An 18773-nucleotide genomic window follows, 5' to 3' on the forward strand; every position below is an offset into this window, starting at 1 on the left:
ATAAAATGTAAACATCGGAACAATTTTGGTTTTTCCCATTTATTTTTACTGGGGTAGGAGTAGATTACAAACTTCTATGGAATTTGTTCCTTACCTAATAAATCTTGCAGGAGTTCACTGGCCAAGTTGACAAAATTTAGATAAAATCATTTACCATTTTGAACAGCCAGAACTGTCTGGGCATTAATTTCCACTTCCTCTGCAAATAAAGCTGTAGTAAAGAGCACAATATACCTGTTTCTTGTTAGTTGTGGGAAATGCTAAACATATTCATCTTTTCATCCTAAAGTTTATGTCTGTGAGCACGTACATGTCTATGCAACTTCACTTTCCATTCTGGAATGGTTTCATAACCACAAATAAATGAAGATGTCGCAGTCACAGTAGTCCTGCTATAGCTAATACCCTAACGGACTAATAGTACTTTTTTAAAAAAGGATAATTAACTGGTATTTGTTTGGATGCTACATAATGTGTCAACCAAGTGGGTTTATGCAAAGATTTTCATAGATACATAATGCAAAATTCCTGTAAAGAATTAGGTACTTGATGGCTTGGAGAAGGATGTATAAAGTCAGGTGAAATACTGTAGTTTATCTAAATCAAGTTCAGTAGTCTATTTCTTCTGTATGACTAATTCTGGGGATAATGACCTGACAGTGATAGTTACCATCAGTTAAATAGATAGAAAATGTATCGTGCTGTCTGATACTAATTCCTGTGCAAAACACCATGGTGAAATAGTTTAAATGCAGATTTTTTTTGGGTCAAATTAAAGTAATTTTATCTGATTGTGTAGAAAATCCTAAATTAGGTATGTATTAAAAGAGAATTTAATTTCCAATGATATCATCCATCGTCTTTGACATTTAGAAAGCTATTGACAACTTGTAACTATAGTCCTTCGGAGCTGGTATTTCTTATAACACGTGATTTGGCAACCTTGCTCTGAGACGTTCAGTAGCAAATCCAAAATCAAAAAACTGATGGAGTCATGTACTGCTGTGCCTATTTGTGTGTATTGCAATTTCTTTTAAACTCTTAAGATGATGCACATTGTCCTTAAGAATGTCTGAATTATTTTACTTTATGGAATGTTACATTTGATTTTCTCTCCCTCTCTCCACCCCTCTCTCTCCACCCCTCTCTCTCCACCCCTCTCTCTCCACCCCTCTCTCTCCACCCCTCTCTCTCCACCCCTCTCTCTCCACCCCTCTCTCTCCACCCCTCCCCCCCTACCCCTCCCCTCCCCCCCTCCCCCTCCCCCCTCCCCCTCCCCCCCTCTCTCTCCCCCCCTCTCTCTCCCCCCCCCTCTCTCCCCCCCCCTCTCTCCCCCCCCCTCTCTCCCCCCCCCTCTCTCCCCCCCCCTCTCCCCCCCCCTCTCCCCCCCCCCTCTCTCCCCCCCCTCTCTCCCCCCCCTCTCTCCCCCCCTCTCCCCCCCCCTCTCCCCCCCCCTCTCTCCCCCCCCCTCTCTCCCCCCCCCTCTCTCCCCCCCCCTCTCTCCCCCCCCCTCTCTCCCCCCCTCCCCCCTCTCTTCCCCCCCCCCCATCTTTTCCTAGGAAATGCGCTACAAATACTACCATTCCTATAGGAAAGACTGGAACTGTTTCACGAATGAAACATGTTCTGGAGATGTAAATAATGCAACCCCTTCAGTATCTTCCAGTACTTCTATAGATAGATTGGAAAAACATGATGGAATAGAGAAGCATCCAGTCAAGCTGTTCAGTTTTGTTCATTCCCATAAAAAAGTGAAAAAGAAATGCTTTGACAGTGGTTCAAACAGTTTGAAGTTGCAATTGTCTCATGATTTAGGAACCATTACCAGTAAACCATCAATTTCAAACTCTGCCGTTTCATTATCTAGTAGTACTACAAAGTTGTCTGTTGTTGAAGTTACACCTTCATCTTGTGATTTGGCGGCTGCTATTACTAAGTCACCTGTTTCAAACTCTGAGGGATTGTTAACAACCTTCTCAAGTCTGAGTACTGAACAAAAGAAGCAAGAGGATAATCCTGTTCCATCAACATCAGTTGAAGCTGCAGCCATCTCAAACGTTCCAAATGTTGTTAAAACTCTGCCAGCAACAAGTGTCACAGTGTCTTGTCCAACCACTTCAGCCTTATGTACAGCATTGCCAGCTTTTGACAAAACAGACGAACACCAGATCTTCAGAACACCTGCCTTCAGTTTTGTTGGTTCCACAGAAACAAAGTGCTCCAAATCACCATGTACACAAAATGCTTCCAGTAATTCTAATGTTAATACAGGACTAGTTAACCCCACAATCACTTCTGATGCTTCACACACATCTGTGTTGCCTAGTAGCTCTGCAATTGGAAAAGCTACTTCTTTGAACGTAACCACCAAAACAGAAAATGAACAAGCTCTGTTTTTCCCAACAACGTCCAGATTTGACAAGCCATCCGAAAGCTCTTCCACAAGCAGTACAGCTGCTACTTTGACCACTGTATTTCACAATACTGCTGCTTGCAGTTCATCAGATAACAAGCGAACAAGCACCATCACATCAGCTCCTGACAGTGGGAAAGTCTATTCAGTTGGATCAGCACCTGGTTTTCCCTTCGCAAAAATTATAGAATGTTCATCAAAAAGCTCATCCAAATCGCCTTTCAGCTTGAGTACTTTGGGGCCTTTAGGTGATCAAAACAAGGCAATACCAAAAAGCTTCCTTCTCGGTTCTGAAACCGAAAGATCCAAATCTTTATTCACCAGCTTTCCCAATGTACAATTTTCAGCTAAATCAAATACATCTTTAGGAAACCAAAATGATTCATCGGCCACTGATTTGCTTTATGCAAGAGGTGATGCTTCTAACCTCTTCACACCTGTCCAGTCCAAAAGTGATGTTTCAATATTGAATGTTAAACAAGTACTGTCTTTTGATGGGGGCTCGGTTTTTAAATGTAAAGTTCCAAGTACCGTCACAGCTACTTCATCTTTGCTCGCGTCTTCCTCCTCCTCGCTGTTTGCAGGCAATTTTAAACAAGCTCAAAGCTTAGCATCATCAAATCAATCTACCAGTTCCTCTGAAATTACCTCAGTTTGCTCCGTGACACATTCAGCTGGTTCTATTCCTACAGCTTTCACAACCTGTTTCAGTCAACAACTCTCAGCAGCAAGTGAGCAAGAAAGCACTGTTAAGCTATTCAAGGTGAAAAAGAAGGTACCGATAGTTGCTGAACCATCTAAGCATAATATACATTTGTCTGATTCTAAGCATGAACATTTGCCACCTGTAGTGAGTGAGCAGCAATATACTGATAAAACATCAACCAATATCAGTTTTGAAGACTGCAAATCAAAAAATACACAGGCTGTAAAGTGGTTAAGTTGTAAGCCAGTGCTACTTCAGGAGACAAAATTAGCTGGTTCTAAATGTCTAGGTTTCAGTAAAGAACTCTCTTCAGAAGTCAGTCAACACCAAACCAATACTGCATCCCAGGGTGTTGGAGTTGGAACTTGGAAAGCAAAGGCGTCTTCATTATCTGACATGACAATGAGTACAAAACAACATGGTAATGATGAAGAATCAGACCCCTTTTTGCAACCTAAGAACATGATACCTTCACTTGAAGATTCATTGGGGAAGTGTTTGAATAATATAGAAGAAAGCGGAAAAGAATCACCTGTGTTCAGTGAACAAATCAAAGGTGTACATGAATTGCATTCTTCTGAAAATCAAGGACACACTGAAGTGTACCATAGTCCTCCAACCTCTAGTGACTTTTGTGCTGTAGAACATAAAAGCAACACAAGTGGCAAAGCAGCCCTTTCATGTAGTCCAGTAACGCAGATCTCTTCAGAGCCACTAAACCTTTCATCACACAGTAAAAACTTTGCATCTGTTCCACAAAGTATTGCATCGAAAAGTAGTAGTTTTGAGGAAGCTAATAGTAACACAAAAACAGAAGCTATACAAACAACATCAACTGATTGTCCACTTGACACTCCTGCGGGTTTACACAACGTTTTTACTTTTGGTGCAGGTATTGGTTTCCAGTTCAAACCAGGATGCCAACTGTTTGCATCACGGTTAAAAGAGAGTAAGAGCGATTGTGAAACTGGACCCAAACCAATGTTCCCATTCCCCCCTCCAGTTAATAACCCACCCATGTCGATAACGGAAGAAGACATTCTCTTCTCTAACCAAGCAAAGTTATATTACTTTGAAAGGACATCCTTGCAGTGGAAGGAACGGGCATTTGGAGAAATTAGAATTTTGCAACATAAAACAACAAAACTACCTCGTCTAGTGATGTGGAACAGTTCTAATAAATGTTGTGCCAATCATTGGATCACAAGTATCCTGAAACTGAAAAATCCAAAAAACAGCAATCACAACTGGACTTGGAGTGCACTGGATTATTCAGGGAAAAAGGTTATCAGTTTAGATTTGGCTATACACTTCAAGCTAAAAGAAACTGCTCAGATGTTCAAGGAGGTTTTTGAATCAGTAAAAAACACTGAGAGGCCTGAATCAGCACAAGAAAGATGTTCAGCAGAAAGTAGTGCTGTGGCAAATGATTCAAAAGAGGAAGGAAATTCTTTGCAAGGTAAGCCCACAAAATGTATTTTACAATACAGCATAATATTTCCCTATTTGAGGAGTAGTAATTACCTGGTTAAGTATTTTAATTTAGATGTGCAAAGGTATTGATATTTGCATAATTTTAACAGCCATGTGTTTTGAACAAATTATGCAAATCTGTATGCACTGTCTTGACCTGTTATGCTATTCTCTTGGTCCATGTGAATAGAAGGTGATGACAATGTGGTCGTGCTGAGTGAAGTTACACCAACTCCAGAGCAAAGAGCTCTTGCTTTAGAGTTGCGTCTTCCACCAACCTTCTTTTGTTACAAGAACAAGCCAGGATATCAAAGCAGTGATGATGAAGGTATGTATCTTTTGTACGTAAGAAGTAAGTTGCATATGGGATTGCTCACTTTTAATAACATCTGTTTCATCAATCTGCTGCCATTCAAAAAAGGAAAAGGAGATGGATTTCACAAAATGGCAAAGTAACATTTTTCTGGAGATCAACATATCAGAGTGTAAAGAAAATCTTAAACAAATGGACTTCAGAACTTGCTGATCCCGGAGATCCATATAGTTCTCTCTCCACCAGTATAACTTTTTAAAAACTGTACTAATAGCAGTTGAATTTCTTGGAATATGGAGGATGAAAGCATATCAAGCAATTCTGGATTTCTGGTTATCAAAAAATTTAGATGTCGAAGCTGAACATGTTCACACCAGGGGAGGGTGGGAACAGATATCACGCCTAATCCCACTTCTCATCATGGATCCAAGTTTTTCTTTATATGTAGCAACAAGCAAAATGTTGGAGGAACTCAGCATCTCTACATTTCTCTCCAAAGATACTGCAGTTGAGTTCATCCAGCATCGTTTGTTGCACCAACTTCTAACATCTGCAGTCTCTGTTGTGTCTCTACTTTTTAAACGTGGTGATGTTACCACCATTTCAGGCTGAGTTCCAGAGTTCCACTCAATGGGTGTAAACATTTAAACCTCCCTCCACTGTTTTCCCATCAATTATCTTTATTCTTGCCCCCTGTATTTTTAATCTTTCCACAGAGGAAATGGGCCGTTCCTATTTACAGTAGTTTGGTCCCTCATAATTTCATATGTTTATTTCATTTAACTCCCCTATTCAAAGTCTTTTCAGTCTTCAGCCTCCAACCTGATGGCATGAATATAGATTGCTCCTTCCGGTGATCAAATTCGCACCCCCATTCCCCACTCCGTCCTTTTCCCTCTTCTGACCTGCATATTACTTTTCTCATGCATCCCCTCCTCCTTCCCTTTTCCTATGCTCCACTCTCCTCTCCTATCAGATTCCTTTCCTCTCCAGCCCATGACCTCCCCCGACCACCTGGCTTTCCCTATCACCTTCTAGCTGCTCTCCTTCCCCTTGCCCCACTATCTTCCCCCTTCCTTCTCAGTCTTGAAGAAGGGTCTCAGCCTGAAACATCGACTATCTATTCATTTCCATAGATGCTGCCTGACCTGCTGAGTTCCCCAGCATTTTGTGTGTTTCCCTGCCTCAGATATTAAATAAAACCAACTTGAGGCTTTTAAATAGCTTTATTGACTTTTTAAATAAGCTTTTATTGCTCTTCTACATAAAGGATCCAAGCACATACCGTAGATGCTGATGTCTGTTCATCTACAATTTTAGTTATCCTTCCATTTATTATGTGCTCCCTTACCTAGTTTAATTTCCCTAAACACATTTGTCAACTTTCTCATCAAGGGACCGGACCATTTAGTTTGTCTACACTTTAAAGCTTTCATCCTTGCTGGCAACCATAAAAGCAACTTTTGAAACAATAGAAATCATTTGTGCTGTTCTCTATATTTCCCTATGTTCCCTAAAATCACTAACTATATCACAAAAAGCATGAAATTGAATATTGACCCCCCCCTCCCCCCCCCCCCCCCAGTACTGCCTAAACTTAGAAAAATGCCCCATCAAACATTACAGTTTGCATCCTGCCACTGTGCCATTTGGAGCCGAGTTTCTCTTGTGCATTCTTCAGGTTAAGGATTGCTTGCATTCCACTTTATTCTGTACATTTTAAGGTCATTAGTGGACCTGCAGACTGCTAGGGAAGAGACAGGAAGTACATAGTGGTTCAGTCATGTGAATGGCTGTTAGGTGGTGGTGTGCGCTTTTCGGATTCAAGGTACTTAATGCCAGCATACTCCATTCTGAGTGGTCATGGCCAATAAGTTCTCATGATCAGTGGGTATGTTGTTCTCTTTCAAATACTTCAGAACATCTGTGAATTATGTCCTCTGTTTAGCTTGTAACCTTTTGCCATAACAAAACTCAGAATAAGAGTATATGGTTCAGGAGTCTGCAGTAAGGCATTCATGTGATATGATCTGCTTATGGGAACTAGATGAATGCAATTAAGTCCTCGATGTTAACCTAGGAAAGGTTGATGATGTGGAGTTGATGTGTGCTGAAAATCATATCCAGTGTACCTCCAGATACATGAAATCAACACCGATTTGTGAAGTAGCTTCTCTCCCACCGAGTAACATCCTTTTAGTTACAAAAACAGATTTAATTCTTTCCTCCAAGACAGTCAGGGTTATTAGCATTACTAATGACTAGGCATATCTGCTTCTTAGATGTGGAAAGTGAAGCAGTGAATCTTTAATGGAAACTCCTCTCTGCCAAGTTTTTGAATTTCAGCGGGGCTGCCATCTGCTATTGAGGCCTTGCTTATAGTTGACATTTGCCATTTTCAACTTTTTTTCAATCAGGTTCATTTGTATCAGATGATGTGCTCTGAGATGGAATTAAGGATACCTGTTAAGGACAGTCATGGCCAAGAAGTTCTTCAAAGTGTTCCTTCACTTTTTCTTTAAGTTCACTTCTGTTCATGGCTATCAGGGGAGTGTGCCTTTGAAACCATGAAGAATCTAACAACATCATAGTGGTCAGAAACGTACTGGGCTTCCTGCATTCTTTCCTTACCACCTTTAGGTCACAGATTATCTGACAGACTATAACTTTCAGGTGTCTGTAGAGCTTTGCCTTTTTCTTGACTTATCATGGAGTTCCTAACTGAGAATGTTGCTCTTTTACAGGGGCATTTTGGATCCTTGGTCTTTTTCATCAGTCTTGGTGTTTTCTGGTAGAAAAGACAAGAGTCTCTTCACAGTGCTGATTATGATACACTGTGGCTGTTAAAAAGTGGTGGTGTCAGTTTGGGTAGTGTTAATTAAGAATACATGTCTTTGCATGATTCTCAGTGTGCATTCCTGTTGTCATTATTTTGGAGCCAGATGGCGATACTAGAGCCAGTCCTGGTATTGGGTTGGTAATGTAGACTTTCTTCAGGTCTGTTGCTCAAATAATGACATATCTGTGTTCTCTTCAGTGTTTTTCTTTCCAAACGAGGGAATACCTATTGTTCTTTTGAGCTGACCATTCCTGTGAATTGTGTCTCAACTAAATGTGGGCATGTCAGTGCCAAAGTATTTGATTTGAGTTTGTGCAACATCAGTACAAGGGCAGCATAGGGCTGTGTGCTTAACCCTCTGCTCTACTTGCTATATAGTAACTGTTGGGGCACAGTAGATTGGTAAGAATGTCTCCAAAACCAGTATTCTGTACTGTGTGGGATTTGAGAAGACTGTGAGACCATCTATCTCCCAAATAAACGCATCTGCACCAGGTGCACCGAGCTGCGGCTCCTGAGAGAACGTATTAAGGAACTGGAGCTGCAACTCAATAACCTTCGACTCGTATGGGAGAATGAGGAGATGATAGACAGGAGCAATAGGGAGATAGTGGCCCATGGGTTGTAGGAGAGGGGAAACTGGGTGACTGTCAGGGGAAAGAGCGGAAATGCACAGCTAGTGCAGGGTGCACCTGTGGCCATTCCCCTCAATGATAAGTATATAACTTTAGATACTATTGAGGCAGTGGGGGGGGGCGGGGAGAACCGCAGTGACAGGATCTCTGGCACTCAGAAAAGCAGAGTGACGAAGAGGACTGCAGTGTTGATGGGCGATTCCTTAGTCAGAGGAACAATGACAAGATTCTGTGGGCATGGTAGAGACACCTGGATGGTATGGTGCCTCTGTGGTGCTGGGGTCAGGGATTTCTTGGATTCCGTCCATGGCATTCTCAAGGGCAAGGGTGAGCAGCCAAAAATCTTGGTACATATTGGCACCAATGACATGGTTAGATAATGTGAAGAGGTCCTGAAGAGAGATTTTACGGAGCTAGGTAGAAAGCTGAGAAACAGGACCTCCAGGGTAGTCATCTCTGCCTGTGTCATGTGCCAGTGAGGGTAAGAGTAGAATGATTTGGCATGTGATTGCATGACTGAGGAACTGGTGCAGGGGGCAGGGGTTCAGATTTCTGAATCATTGGGATCTCTTCTAGGGAAGCTATGACCTGTACAAAAGGGATGGGTTACACCTGAACCCAAGGAGGTCCAATATTCTTATGGACAATTTGGCTAGAGTTGTTCAGCTGGGTTTAAACTAATTTGGCAGGGAGATGGGAACTGGAGTGATAGTGCTGAAGATGTGGTAATTGGCTTACAAACAGACGATGTGCAATGAGACTTCTAGAAAGGAGAGGCTGATGATGGAGCAAAATTGGAGTCAATAGGATGAGTCGCATCATAAAATGTGGACAAAATCAAAGGTATTCACAGGACTAAAGATGTTATATTTGAATGTGCACAATATGTAGAATAAAGTTGCTGAATTGTAGTACATTTACCAGTTGGCAAGTATGATGTTGTAGACATCACTGAATCATGGCTGAAAGAAGATTGTAGCTGGGAGCCTAATGTCCAAGGATACACATTGTATTGAAAGGACAGGCAAAAAGGCAGAGGGGTGGTGTGGCTCTGTTGGTTAAAAAATGAAATTTGAATCATTGGAAAAAGGTGACATAGGAGTTGATTCATTATGGATAGAGCTAAGGAATTGCAAAGGTAAAAAGACTCTAGGAGTAAAAACAGACCCCCAAACAGTAGTAAGGATGTGGTCTACAAGTTACAACGGGAGGTAGAAAATGCAATGTTACAATAGTCGGGGGAATTTCAATATGCAGCTAGATTAGGGAAAATCAGGTTGGTGCAGGATTCCAAGCCGGGGGGGGGGTGATTTCAAGAATGCCTGTGAGATAGCTTTTTAAACCAGCTTGTGGTTGAATCCTCTCGGGAATGAGCTATTCTGTATTGGGTGTTGTACAATGAACCAGAATTGATTAGAGCTTAAGGTAAAAGAACCTTAAGGGGAGGGTGATCATAATATGATCAAGTTCACCCTGAAGTTTGAGAAGAAGCTAAAGTCAGATGTATCAGTATTACAGTGGAGTAAAGGGAACTACAGAGGCATGAGAAAAGAGTTGGCCAGAATTGACTGGAAGAGTACACTGGCAGGGATGATAGCCCAGCAGCAATGGCTGGAATTTCTGGAAGTAATTTGGAAGGCACAGGATATATACATCCCAAAGAGGAAGAAGTATTCTCAAGGCAAGATGACACAACCATGGCTAACAACGGAAGTCAAACCGAACGTAAAAGCCAAAGAGAAGGCCTATAATAGAGCAAAAATTAGTGAGAAGTTAGAGGATTAGGAAGCTTTTAAACACCAACAGAAGGCAACTAAAAATGTCATTAAGGTGGTAAAGATGGAACATGAAAGTAAGCTAGCCAATAATATTAAAAAGGAAACCAAAAGTTTCTTCGGATACATAAAGTGTAAAAGAGGCAAAAGTGGATATCAGACCGCTGGAAATGATGCTGGGGAGGTAGTAATGGGGGAAAAGGAAATGGCATATGAACTGAATAAGTATTTTGCATCACTCTTCACTGTGGAAGACACTATCAGGATGGTGCAAGATCCAGGTGTTGGGGTCATGAAGTGTGTGAAGTTACCATTACTACAGAGAAGATTCTAAGGAAACTGAAAGGTCTGAGGTAGATAAGTCACCTGGACCAGATGACATTTCAGGGTTCAGAAACGGGTGGCTGAAGATTTTGTAGAGACATTAGTAATGATCTTTCAGTAATCAGTAGATTCTGGAATGGTTCTGGAAGACTTGCAAAGTGCAAATGTCACACCACTCTTCAGGAAGAGAGAGAGAGGTAAAAGAAGGAAATTATAGGAATACTTGGAGGCACATGATAAAATAGGCCATAGTCAGCATGGTTTCCTCAAAGAAAAATCTTGCCTGACTAATCTGTTGGAATTCTTTGAAGAAATAATAAGCAGGATAGACAAAGGAGAATTGGTCAATATATGCACTTGGACTTTCAGAAGGCCTTTGACGAGGTGCTACACATGAGGCTACTTAACACACTATGAGCCCATGGTATTGTAGGGAAGATTCTAACATGGATAAAGCTGACTGGTAAGAAGCAAAGAGTGTGAATAAAGGGAGCCTTTTCTGGTTGGCTGCCAGTGACCAGTGGTGTTCCACAAGGGTCTGTGTTGGGACCGCTACTTTTTATATTATATGTCAATGATTTGGATGATGGAATTGATGGCTTTGTTGCAAAGTTTGCAGACCATATGTTAAATAGGGAGGCTACAGAAGGACATAGATTAGGAGAATAGTTAAAGAAGTGGTAGGTGGAATAGTGTTGGGAAATGTATAGTCATGTACTTTGGAAGAAGAAATGAAAGACTTGACTACTTTCTAACGGAGAAAAAATACAAAAATCTGAGGCACAAAGGGATTTGGGAGTCCTTGTGCAGGATTCCCTAAAGGTTAATTTGCATGTTGAGTCTAGTGAGGAAGGCAGATGCAGTGTTAGCATTTATTTCAAGAGGACTAGAATATAAAAACAAGGTTATAATATTGAGACTTTATAAAGCAGTGGTGAGGCCTGGCTTGGAGAATTGTGGCTTGGAGTATTGTGTGCAGTTTTGGGCTCCTTAGGAAGGGGCCCAGAACAGGAGAGGTGATGAAGCTGGAAAGGATTCAGAGGAGGTTCTAGGATTAAACAGCTTGTCATGTGAAGAGCGTTTGATGGCTCTGGGCCTGTATTCACTGGAATTTAGAAGAATGAGGGGTGACCTAATTGAAACCTGTTGAATGATTAAAGGCCTTGATAGAGTAGATGTGGAGAAGATGTCTCCTGTGGTGGGAGAGTGTAAGATCAGAGGACAACCTAAAAATAGAGCTGTGTTCTCTTAGAATGGAGATGAGGCGGAATATCCCTAGCCAGACAGTGGTGAATCTGTGGAATTTGTTGCCCGTGGCAGCTGTGAAGGCCAAATCTTTATGTATATTTAAGGTAGAGGTTGATAGATTTTTGATTGGTCAGGGTACAACGGGATACAGGGAGAAGGCAGGAGATTGAGGCTGGGAGGAAAAATGGATCAGCTATAATGAAATGACAGTGCAGACTTGATGGGCCAAATAGCTTAATTCTGCTCCTTTATCATATGGTCTTGGAGTTACGCACAGCTTCAATGCCATATTTTAAGTTTGCTGTTGTTGGCCAAATCAAAGGTGATGACACGTCAGCGTGTAAGAGGGAGATTGAAAATCTGGCTAAGCGGTTCCATTACAACAGTAACTCACTCAATGTCAGCAAGACCAAAGAGCTAATTTTTGACTTCAGGAGGAGGAAACCAGAGGTCTCTGAGCCAGTCCTCGTAGGGGGATCAGAGGTGGAGAGGGCCAGCAACTTAAATTCCTCGGGGCTGTCATTTCGGAGGACCTTCCTGGGCCCAGCATGAAGTTCAATTACAAATAAAGCACAACAGTACCTCAACTTCCTTAGGAATTTGGAAAAGTTCAGCATGATATCTAAAACTTTGACAAACTTCTATACAGGTGTGGTATTGATTGCATTACAGCCTGCTATGGAAACACCAATGCCCTTTAATGGAATATCCTACAAAAAGTAGTGGGTGCAGCCCGTCCATGATGGCTAAAGCCCTCCCACCATTGTTTACATCTACAGGAGTGCTGTTGCAGGGAAGCAGCTTGCATCATCAAGTACCCCCACTACCCAGGCCATGCTCTGTTCTCGCTACTGCCATCAGGAAGAAGGTACAGGAGCCTCAAACACAACATTGCCCCGTTCGGGAACAGTTACTATCCTTCAACTATCAGGCTCTTGAACCAGAGAGGATAACTTCACTCAACTACGATCACCTATCACTGAACTCTTCCCACAACCTATGGCCTTACTTTCAAGGACTCTCCATCTCATTTTCTCAATATTTATTGTTTTTTTTTTTTCTTTTTTCATATTTGCACAGTTTGTTCTCTTTTGAACATTGGTTGTTTGTCGTGTTGGGTGCAGTCTTTCATTGATTCTGTTGCGATCATTGGATTTACTACGTATGCCCACAAGAAAACGAATCTCAGGGATGTATGTGGTGATGTAGCCATACTTTGATAATAAATTTACTTTGAACATTCAGATTGGGACTGTATGTGAGAGTCCTGAATTTTGAAGTACTGATAACATTAGTAAGCAATATACACCATTTAGCATATGGACATTACTAAATGAGGTCTTCATGCTGTGCCTAGAGGTATTAGATAGCCTCAAGTTAGACTCTGCCACGTGGATGTTTTAGTACAGTACCTGTACAGTTGAGTAAGGGCTCTGATGCACTGAGGCTTCTTTACTCTTTTCGTCTACCCATGTTCCCCTTTATCTCTTTGTTTTGATCCTCCTGCCCTAAATCTGTTACTTCTTCACTGGCCTTTCTTCTCAACCCTTACACCTTCCTTCCTCTCTCTTATACTTGCAGCTTTGGTCTGTCCTTCCATTCCTGAATCTCTCCCCTCTCCTCTACCCCTGATATTGTCATCCAGTCCTGAGAAAATTCCTGTGTGCCATCACTAAGCAACGTTCTCTCATCAAAGGGCAAAGTAGTGAGCAAAGGGTTCAAGGTGCAAGACCCCCGATGGCCCTCAGACCTCACCCTCTCTTCACCGCTTCCCTCTTTAACATTTCCTTTTATCTTCCCCTCTGTTCCCTACTCTTCCTCATTTTTCATGCTGCCAGCCACCCTGAACCACGTCCACTGAAGCCTTTGGTGGGCAAGAAAGAAACTGCATTGTTTATGTCAGTGGATGGGTTGTCTCTCAGTGCTCTGTCTGCAGTCAGGTTGATGGATTTATCCTGTGGGAGAATCTCATGGTGCATCTAATGTATATAGACAAGTGGTTCCCAAAGTGGACAATGTCTTTATATCTTTCTTCCACCCCACCCCCCCACGGGGGTGGTGGGAGGCGCATGGTAGCAAGGGGGCAGCTGAGGGATTACAGACTTAATTTAAGAAATTAATTATTATAAGCTTTTGATCCTCAGTGCCTCATTAATTGATGATAGTGAACACAGAATCACCTCATCTCTTGCCTAGACTTACTGAAAGTGCATTACAGTTGTTGAAAAGCAATGTGACTCTTCTGTATTTGGTATATCATGAGAAATTTGGACTGAAGAAATATTATTTCTGGGCACAGCCTGCACAGTATTTTCAAATATAGTACAGTGGTAAGTATGATTCCCATATTCTAATCATGGAGTGACACAGTTCCTGTAATTTTAGGATGTGGCATAAAATGGGGAAAGTTCAGATTCTGCCATTTCGAATGGCTTTGACTGTATTTCTCTAGCGCATGGCCCAACCAAGATATTTTTATTTACCTTCAAACAGAGTCGAGCTTTGTCTGAGCTATGATGACATCGTAAATTCCCCCTTTGATTGCAATGCTTCAGGCTGGATTTAAACAATGAGTGATTGACTGTGGTCATTAATCCATTTGAAAATTGTAGAAGCAGACCAAATGAAAAAGTATAGACAGTGTAGTGTGGAGTATCTGAAACATGGATTTATACTAGCACTAAGCAGCCAGTGTAACTGCTGTGTGAAAGTATTTTCAAATGAGGCAATGAAACTGTCCGACCTTCTGGAACATGTGAAGAAAATGCACTCTGGAAAACCAAACAAGAACTTGGTTTATTTTCAGTCACTTCGTGAAAACTTTCAGAAATGTAAACATAGAAACATAGAAAATAGGTGCAGGAGTAGGCCATTCGGCCCTTCGAGCCTGCACCGCCATTTATTATGATCATGGCTGATCATCCAACTCAGAACCCTGCCCCAGCCTTCCCTCCATACCCCCTGATCCCTGTAACCACAAGGGCCATATCTAACTCCCTCTTAAATATAGCCAATGAACTGGCCTCAACTGTTTCCTGTGGCAGAGAATTCCACAGATTCACCACTCTCTGTGTGAAGAAGTTTTTCCTAATCTCGGTCCTAAAAGGCTTCCCCTTTATCCTCAAACTGTGACCCCTTGTTCTGGACTTCCCCAACATCGGGAACAATCTTCCTGCATCTAGCCTGTCCAATCCCTTTAGGATTTTATACGTTTCAATCAGATCCTCCCTCAATCTTCTAAATTCCAACAAGTACAAGCTCAGTTCATCCAATCTTTCTTCATATGAAAGTCCTGCCATCCCAGGAATCAATCTGGTGAACCTTCTTTGTACTCCCTCTATGGAAAGGATGTCTTTTCTCAGATTAGGGGACCAAAACTGCACACAGTACTCCAGGTGTGGTCTCACCAAGGCCTTGTACAACTGCAGTAGTACCTCCCTGCTCCTGTACTCGAATCCTCTCGCTATAAATGCCAGCATACCATTCGCCTTTTTCACCGCCTGCTGTACCTACATGCCCACTTTCAATGACTGGTGTATAATGACACCCAGGTCTCGTTGCACCTCCCCTTTTCCTAATCGGCCACCATTCAGATAATAATCTGTTTTCCTGTTTTTGCCACCAAAGTGGATAACCTCACATTTATCCACATTAAATTGCATCTGCCATGAATTTGCCCACTCACCCAACCTATCCAAGTCACTCTGCATCCTCTTAGCATCCTCCTCACAGCTAACACTGCCACCCAGCTTCGTGTCATCCGCAAACTAGGAGATGCTGCATTTAATTCCCTCATCCAAGTCATTAATATATATTGTAAACAACTGGGGTCCCAGCACTGAGCCTTGCGGTACCCCACTAGTCACCGCCTGCCATTCTGAAAAGGTCCCGTTTATTCCCACTCTTTGCTTCCTGTCTGCTAACCAATTCTCCATCCACATCAATAACTTACCCCCAATACCGTGTGCTTTAAGTTTGCACACTAATCTCGTGTGTGGGACCTTGTCAAAAGCCTTTTGAAAATCCAAATATACCACATCCACTGGTTCTCCCCTATCCACTCTACTAGTTACATCCTCAAAAAATTCAATGAGATTCGTCAGACATGATTTTCCTTTCACAAATCCATGCTGACTTTGTCCGATGATTTCACCGCTTTCCAAATGTGCTGTTATCACATCTTTGATAACTGACTCCAGCAGATTCCCCACCACCAACGTTAGGCTAACCGGTCTATAATCCCCCGGTTTCTCTCTCCTTTTTTAAAAAGTGGGGTTACATTAGCCACCCTCCAATCCTCAGGAACTAGTCCAGAATCTAACGAGTTTTGAAAAATTATCACTAATGCATCCACTATTTCTTGGGCTACTTCCTTAAGCACTCTGGGATGCAGACCATCTGGCCCTGGGGATTTATCTGCCTTTAATCCCTTCAATTTACCTAACACCACTTCCCTACTAACATGTATTTCGCTCAGTTCCTCCATCTCACTGGACCCTCTGTCCCCTACTATTTCTGGAAGATTATTTATGTCCTCCTTAGTGAAGACAGAACCAAAGTAATTATTCAATTGGTCTGCCATGTCCTTGCTCCCCATAATCAATTCACCTGTTTCTGTCTGTAGGGGACCTACATTTGTCTTTACCAGTCTTTTCCTTTTTACATATCTATAAAAGCTTTTACAGTCAGTTTTTATGTTCCCTGCCAGTTTTCTCTCATAATCTTTTTTCCCCTTCCTAATTAAGCCCTTTATCCTCCTCTGCTGAACTCTGAATTTCTCCCAGTCCTCAGGTGAGCCACTTCCTCTGGCTAATTTGTATGCTTCTTCTTTGGAATTGATACTATCCCTAATTTCTCTTGTCAACCACGGGTGCACTACCTTCCTTGATTTATTCTTTTGCCAAACTGGGATGAACAATTGTTGTAGTTCATCCATGCAACCTTTAAATGCTTGCCATTGCATATCCACCGTCAATCCTTTAAGTGTCATTTGCCAGTCTATCTTAGCTAATTCATGTCTCATACCTTCAAAGTTACCCCTCTTTAAGTTCAGAACCTTTGTTTCTGAATTAACTATGTCACTCTCCATCTTAATGAAGAATTATGGTCACCATATTATGGTCACTCTTACCCAAGGGGGCCTCTCACGACAAGATTGCTAATTAACCCTTCCTCATTGCTCAAAACCCAGTCCAGAATAGCCTGCTCTCTAGTTGGTTCCTCGACATGTTGGTTCAAAAAACCATCCCGCATACATTCCAAGAAATCCTCTTCCTCAGCACCTTTACCAATTTGGTTCACCCAATCTACATGTAGATTGAAGTCACCCATTATAACTGCTGTTCCTTTATTGCACGCATTTCTAATTTCCTGTTTAATACCATCTCCGACCTCACTACTACTGTTAGGTGGCCTGTACACAACTCCCACCAGCGTCTTCTGCCCCTTAGTGTTACGCAGCTCTACCCATATCGATTCCACATCTTCCCGGCTTATGTCCTTCCTTTCTATTGCGTTAATCTCTTCTTTAACCAGCAACGCCACCCCACCTCCCCTTCCTTCATGCCTATCCCTCCTGAATATTGAATATCCCTGAACGATGAGCTCCCATCCTTGGTCACCCTGGAGCCATGTCTCTGTGATCCCAACTATATCATAATCATTAATAACAATCTGCACTTTCAATTCATCCACCTTATTAAAACACCTCAAAAACTGTTTGCCAGCACTTAACAGCCAAACAGTGATGATTTCCATGCTTCATACAACTTTTCATTGCTAAATTTGGAAAGCCCTATACAATTAGAGAATAACTAATACTGCCAGCAGTAAGGGAGGTTCTGGGTGTGGTTTTGCATAAATCACCAGACTAAATAATTGAAGTGATTTCACTCAGAAACTACTCTGTTCATAGACAAATAGATGAAGTGTCTGAACGTGGAAGACACATGCAACATACTTAGAACAACAGAATACAGTGGCATGCAAAAATTTGGGCACCCCGGTCTAAAATTTCTGTTACTGTGAATAGTTAAGTGGGTTGAAGATGAACAGATCTCCAAAAGTCATAAAGTTAAAGATGAAACATACTTTTCAACATTTTAAGCAAGATTAGTGTATTATTTTTGTTTTGTACAATTTTAGAGTGGAAAAAAAAGGAAAGGAGCACCATGCAAAAGTTTCAGCACCCCAAGGGATTTGAACTCTCAGATAACTTTTACCAAGGTCTCAGACCTTAATTAGCTTGTTAGGGCTATGGCTTGTTCAGTCATTGTTAGGAAAGGCCAGGTGATGCAAATTTCAAAGCTTTATAAATATCCTGACTCCTCAAACCTTGTCCCAACAATCAGCAGCCATGAGCTCCTCTAAGCAGCTGCCTCGCACTCTGAAAATTAAAATAAATGATGCCCACGAAGCAGGAGAAGGCTGTTTCCTCAGTTCATAATGTAATTAAGAAATGGCAGGTAACAGGAACGGTGAAGGTCAAATTGAGGTCTGGAAGACCAAGAAAACTTTCCGAGAGAAATGCTCATAGGATTGCTAGAAAGGCAAATCAAAACCCCCCGTTTGACTGCAAAAGACCTTCAGGAAGATTTAGCAGACTCTGGAGTGGGGGTGCACTGTTCTACTGTTCAGCGATACCTACACAAATATGACCTTCATGGAAGAGTCATCAAAGAAAACCTTTCCTGCGTCCTCACCACAAAATTCAGCCTCAGAAGTTTGCAAACAAACATCTAAACAAGTCTGTTGCATTCTGGAAACAAGTCCTGTGGACTGATGAAGTTAAAATAGAACTTTTTGGTCGCCATGAGCAAAGGTATGTTTGGAGAAAAAAGGGTGCAGAATTTCATGAAAAGAACACCTCTCCAACTGTTAAGCACAGGGGTGGATCAATCATGTTTTGGGCTTGTGTTGCAGCCAGTGGCACGGGGAACATTTCACTGATAGAGGGAAGAATGAATTCAAGTAAATACCAGCAAATTCTGGAAGCAAACATCACTCCGTCTGTTTAAGTAAAAAGCTGAAGATGAAAAGAGGGTGGTT

At 41.9% G+C, this 18773-nt stretch overlaps 1 protein-coding gene across 3 annotated transcripts in view; it reads left to right on the forward strand.

Moving 5' to 3' along the window:
* LOC140196545 (uncharacterized) overlaps positions 1 to 18773 on the forward strand; it is a 55250-nt gene that overhangs the window by 22741 nt on the left and 13736 nt on the right. For all 3 annotated transcript variants that reach the window (XR_011885746.1, XM_072255939.1, XM_072255940.1), the window contains exons 8-9: positions 1560 to 4578; positions 4783 to 4920. Coding sequence is in view for 2 of the 3 variants with exons in the window: in XM_072255939.1 (XP_072112040.1) it covers positions 1560 to 4578; positions 4783 to 4920 (3157 nt within the window). In the remaining variant the exon portion in view is untranslated. The remainder of the gene's footprint in view (positions 1 to 1559; positions 4579 to 4782; positions 4921 to 18773) is intronic.

This window comes from Mobula birostris, chromosome 4 (assembly GCF_030028105.1).
Source record: "Mobula birostris isolate sMobBir1 chromosome 4, sMobBir1.hap1, whole genome shotgun sequence".
Taxonomy (NCBI): Eukaryota; Metazoa; Chordata; class Chondrichthyes; order Myliobatiformes; family Myliobatidae; genus Mobula; species Mobula birostris.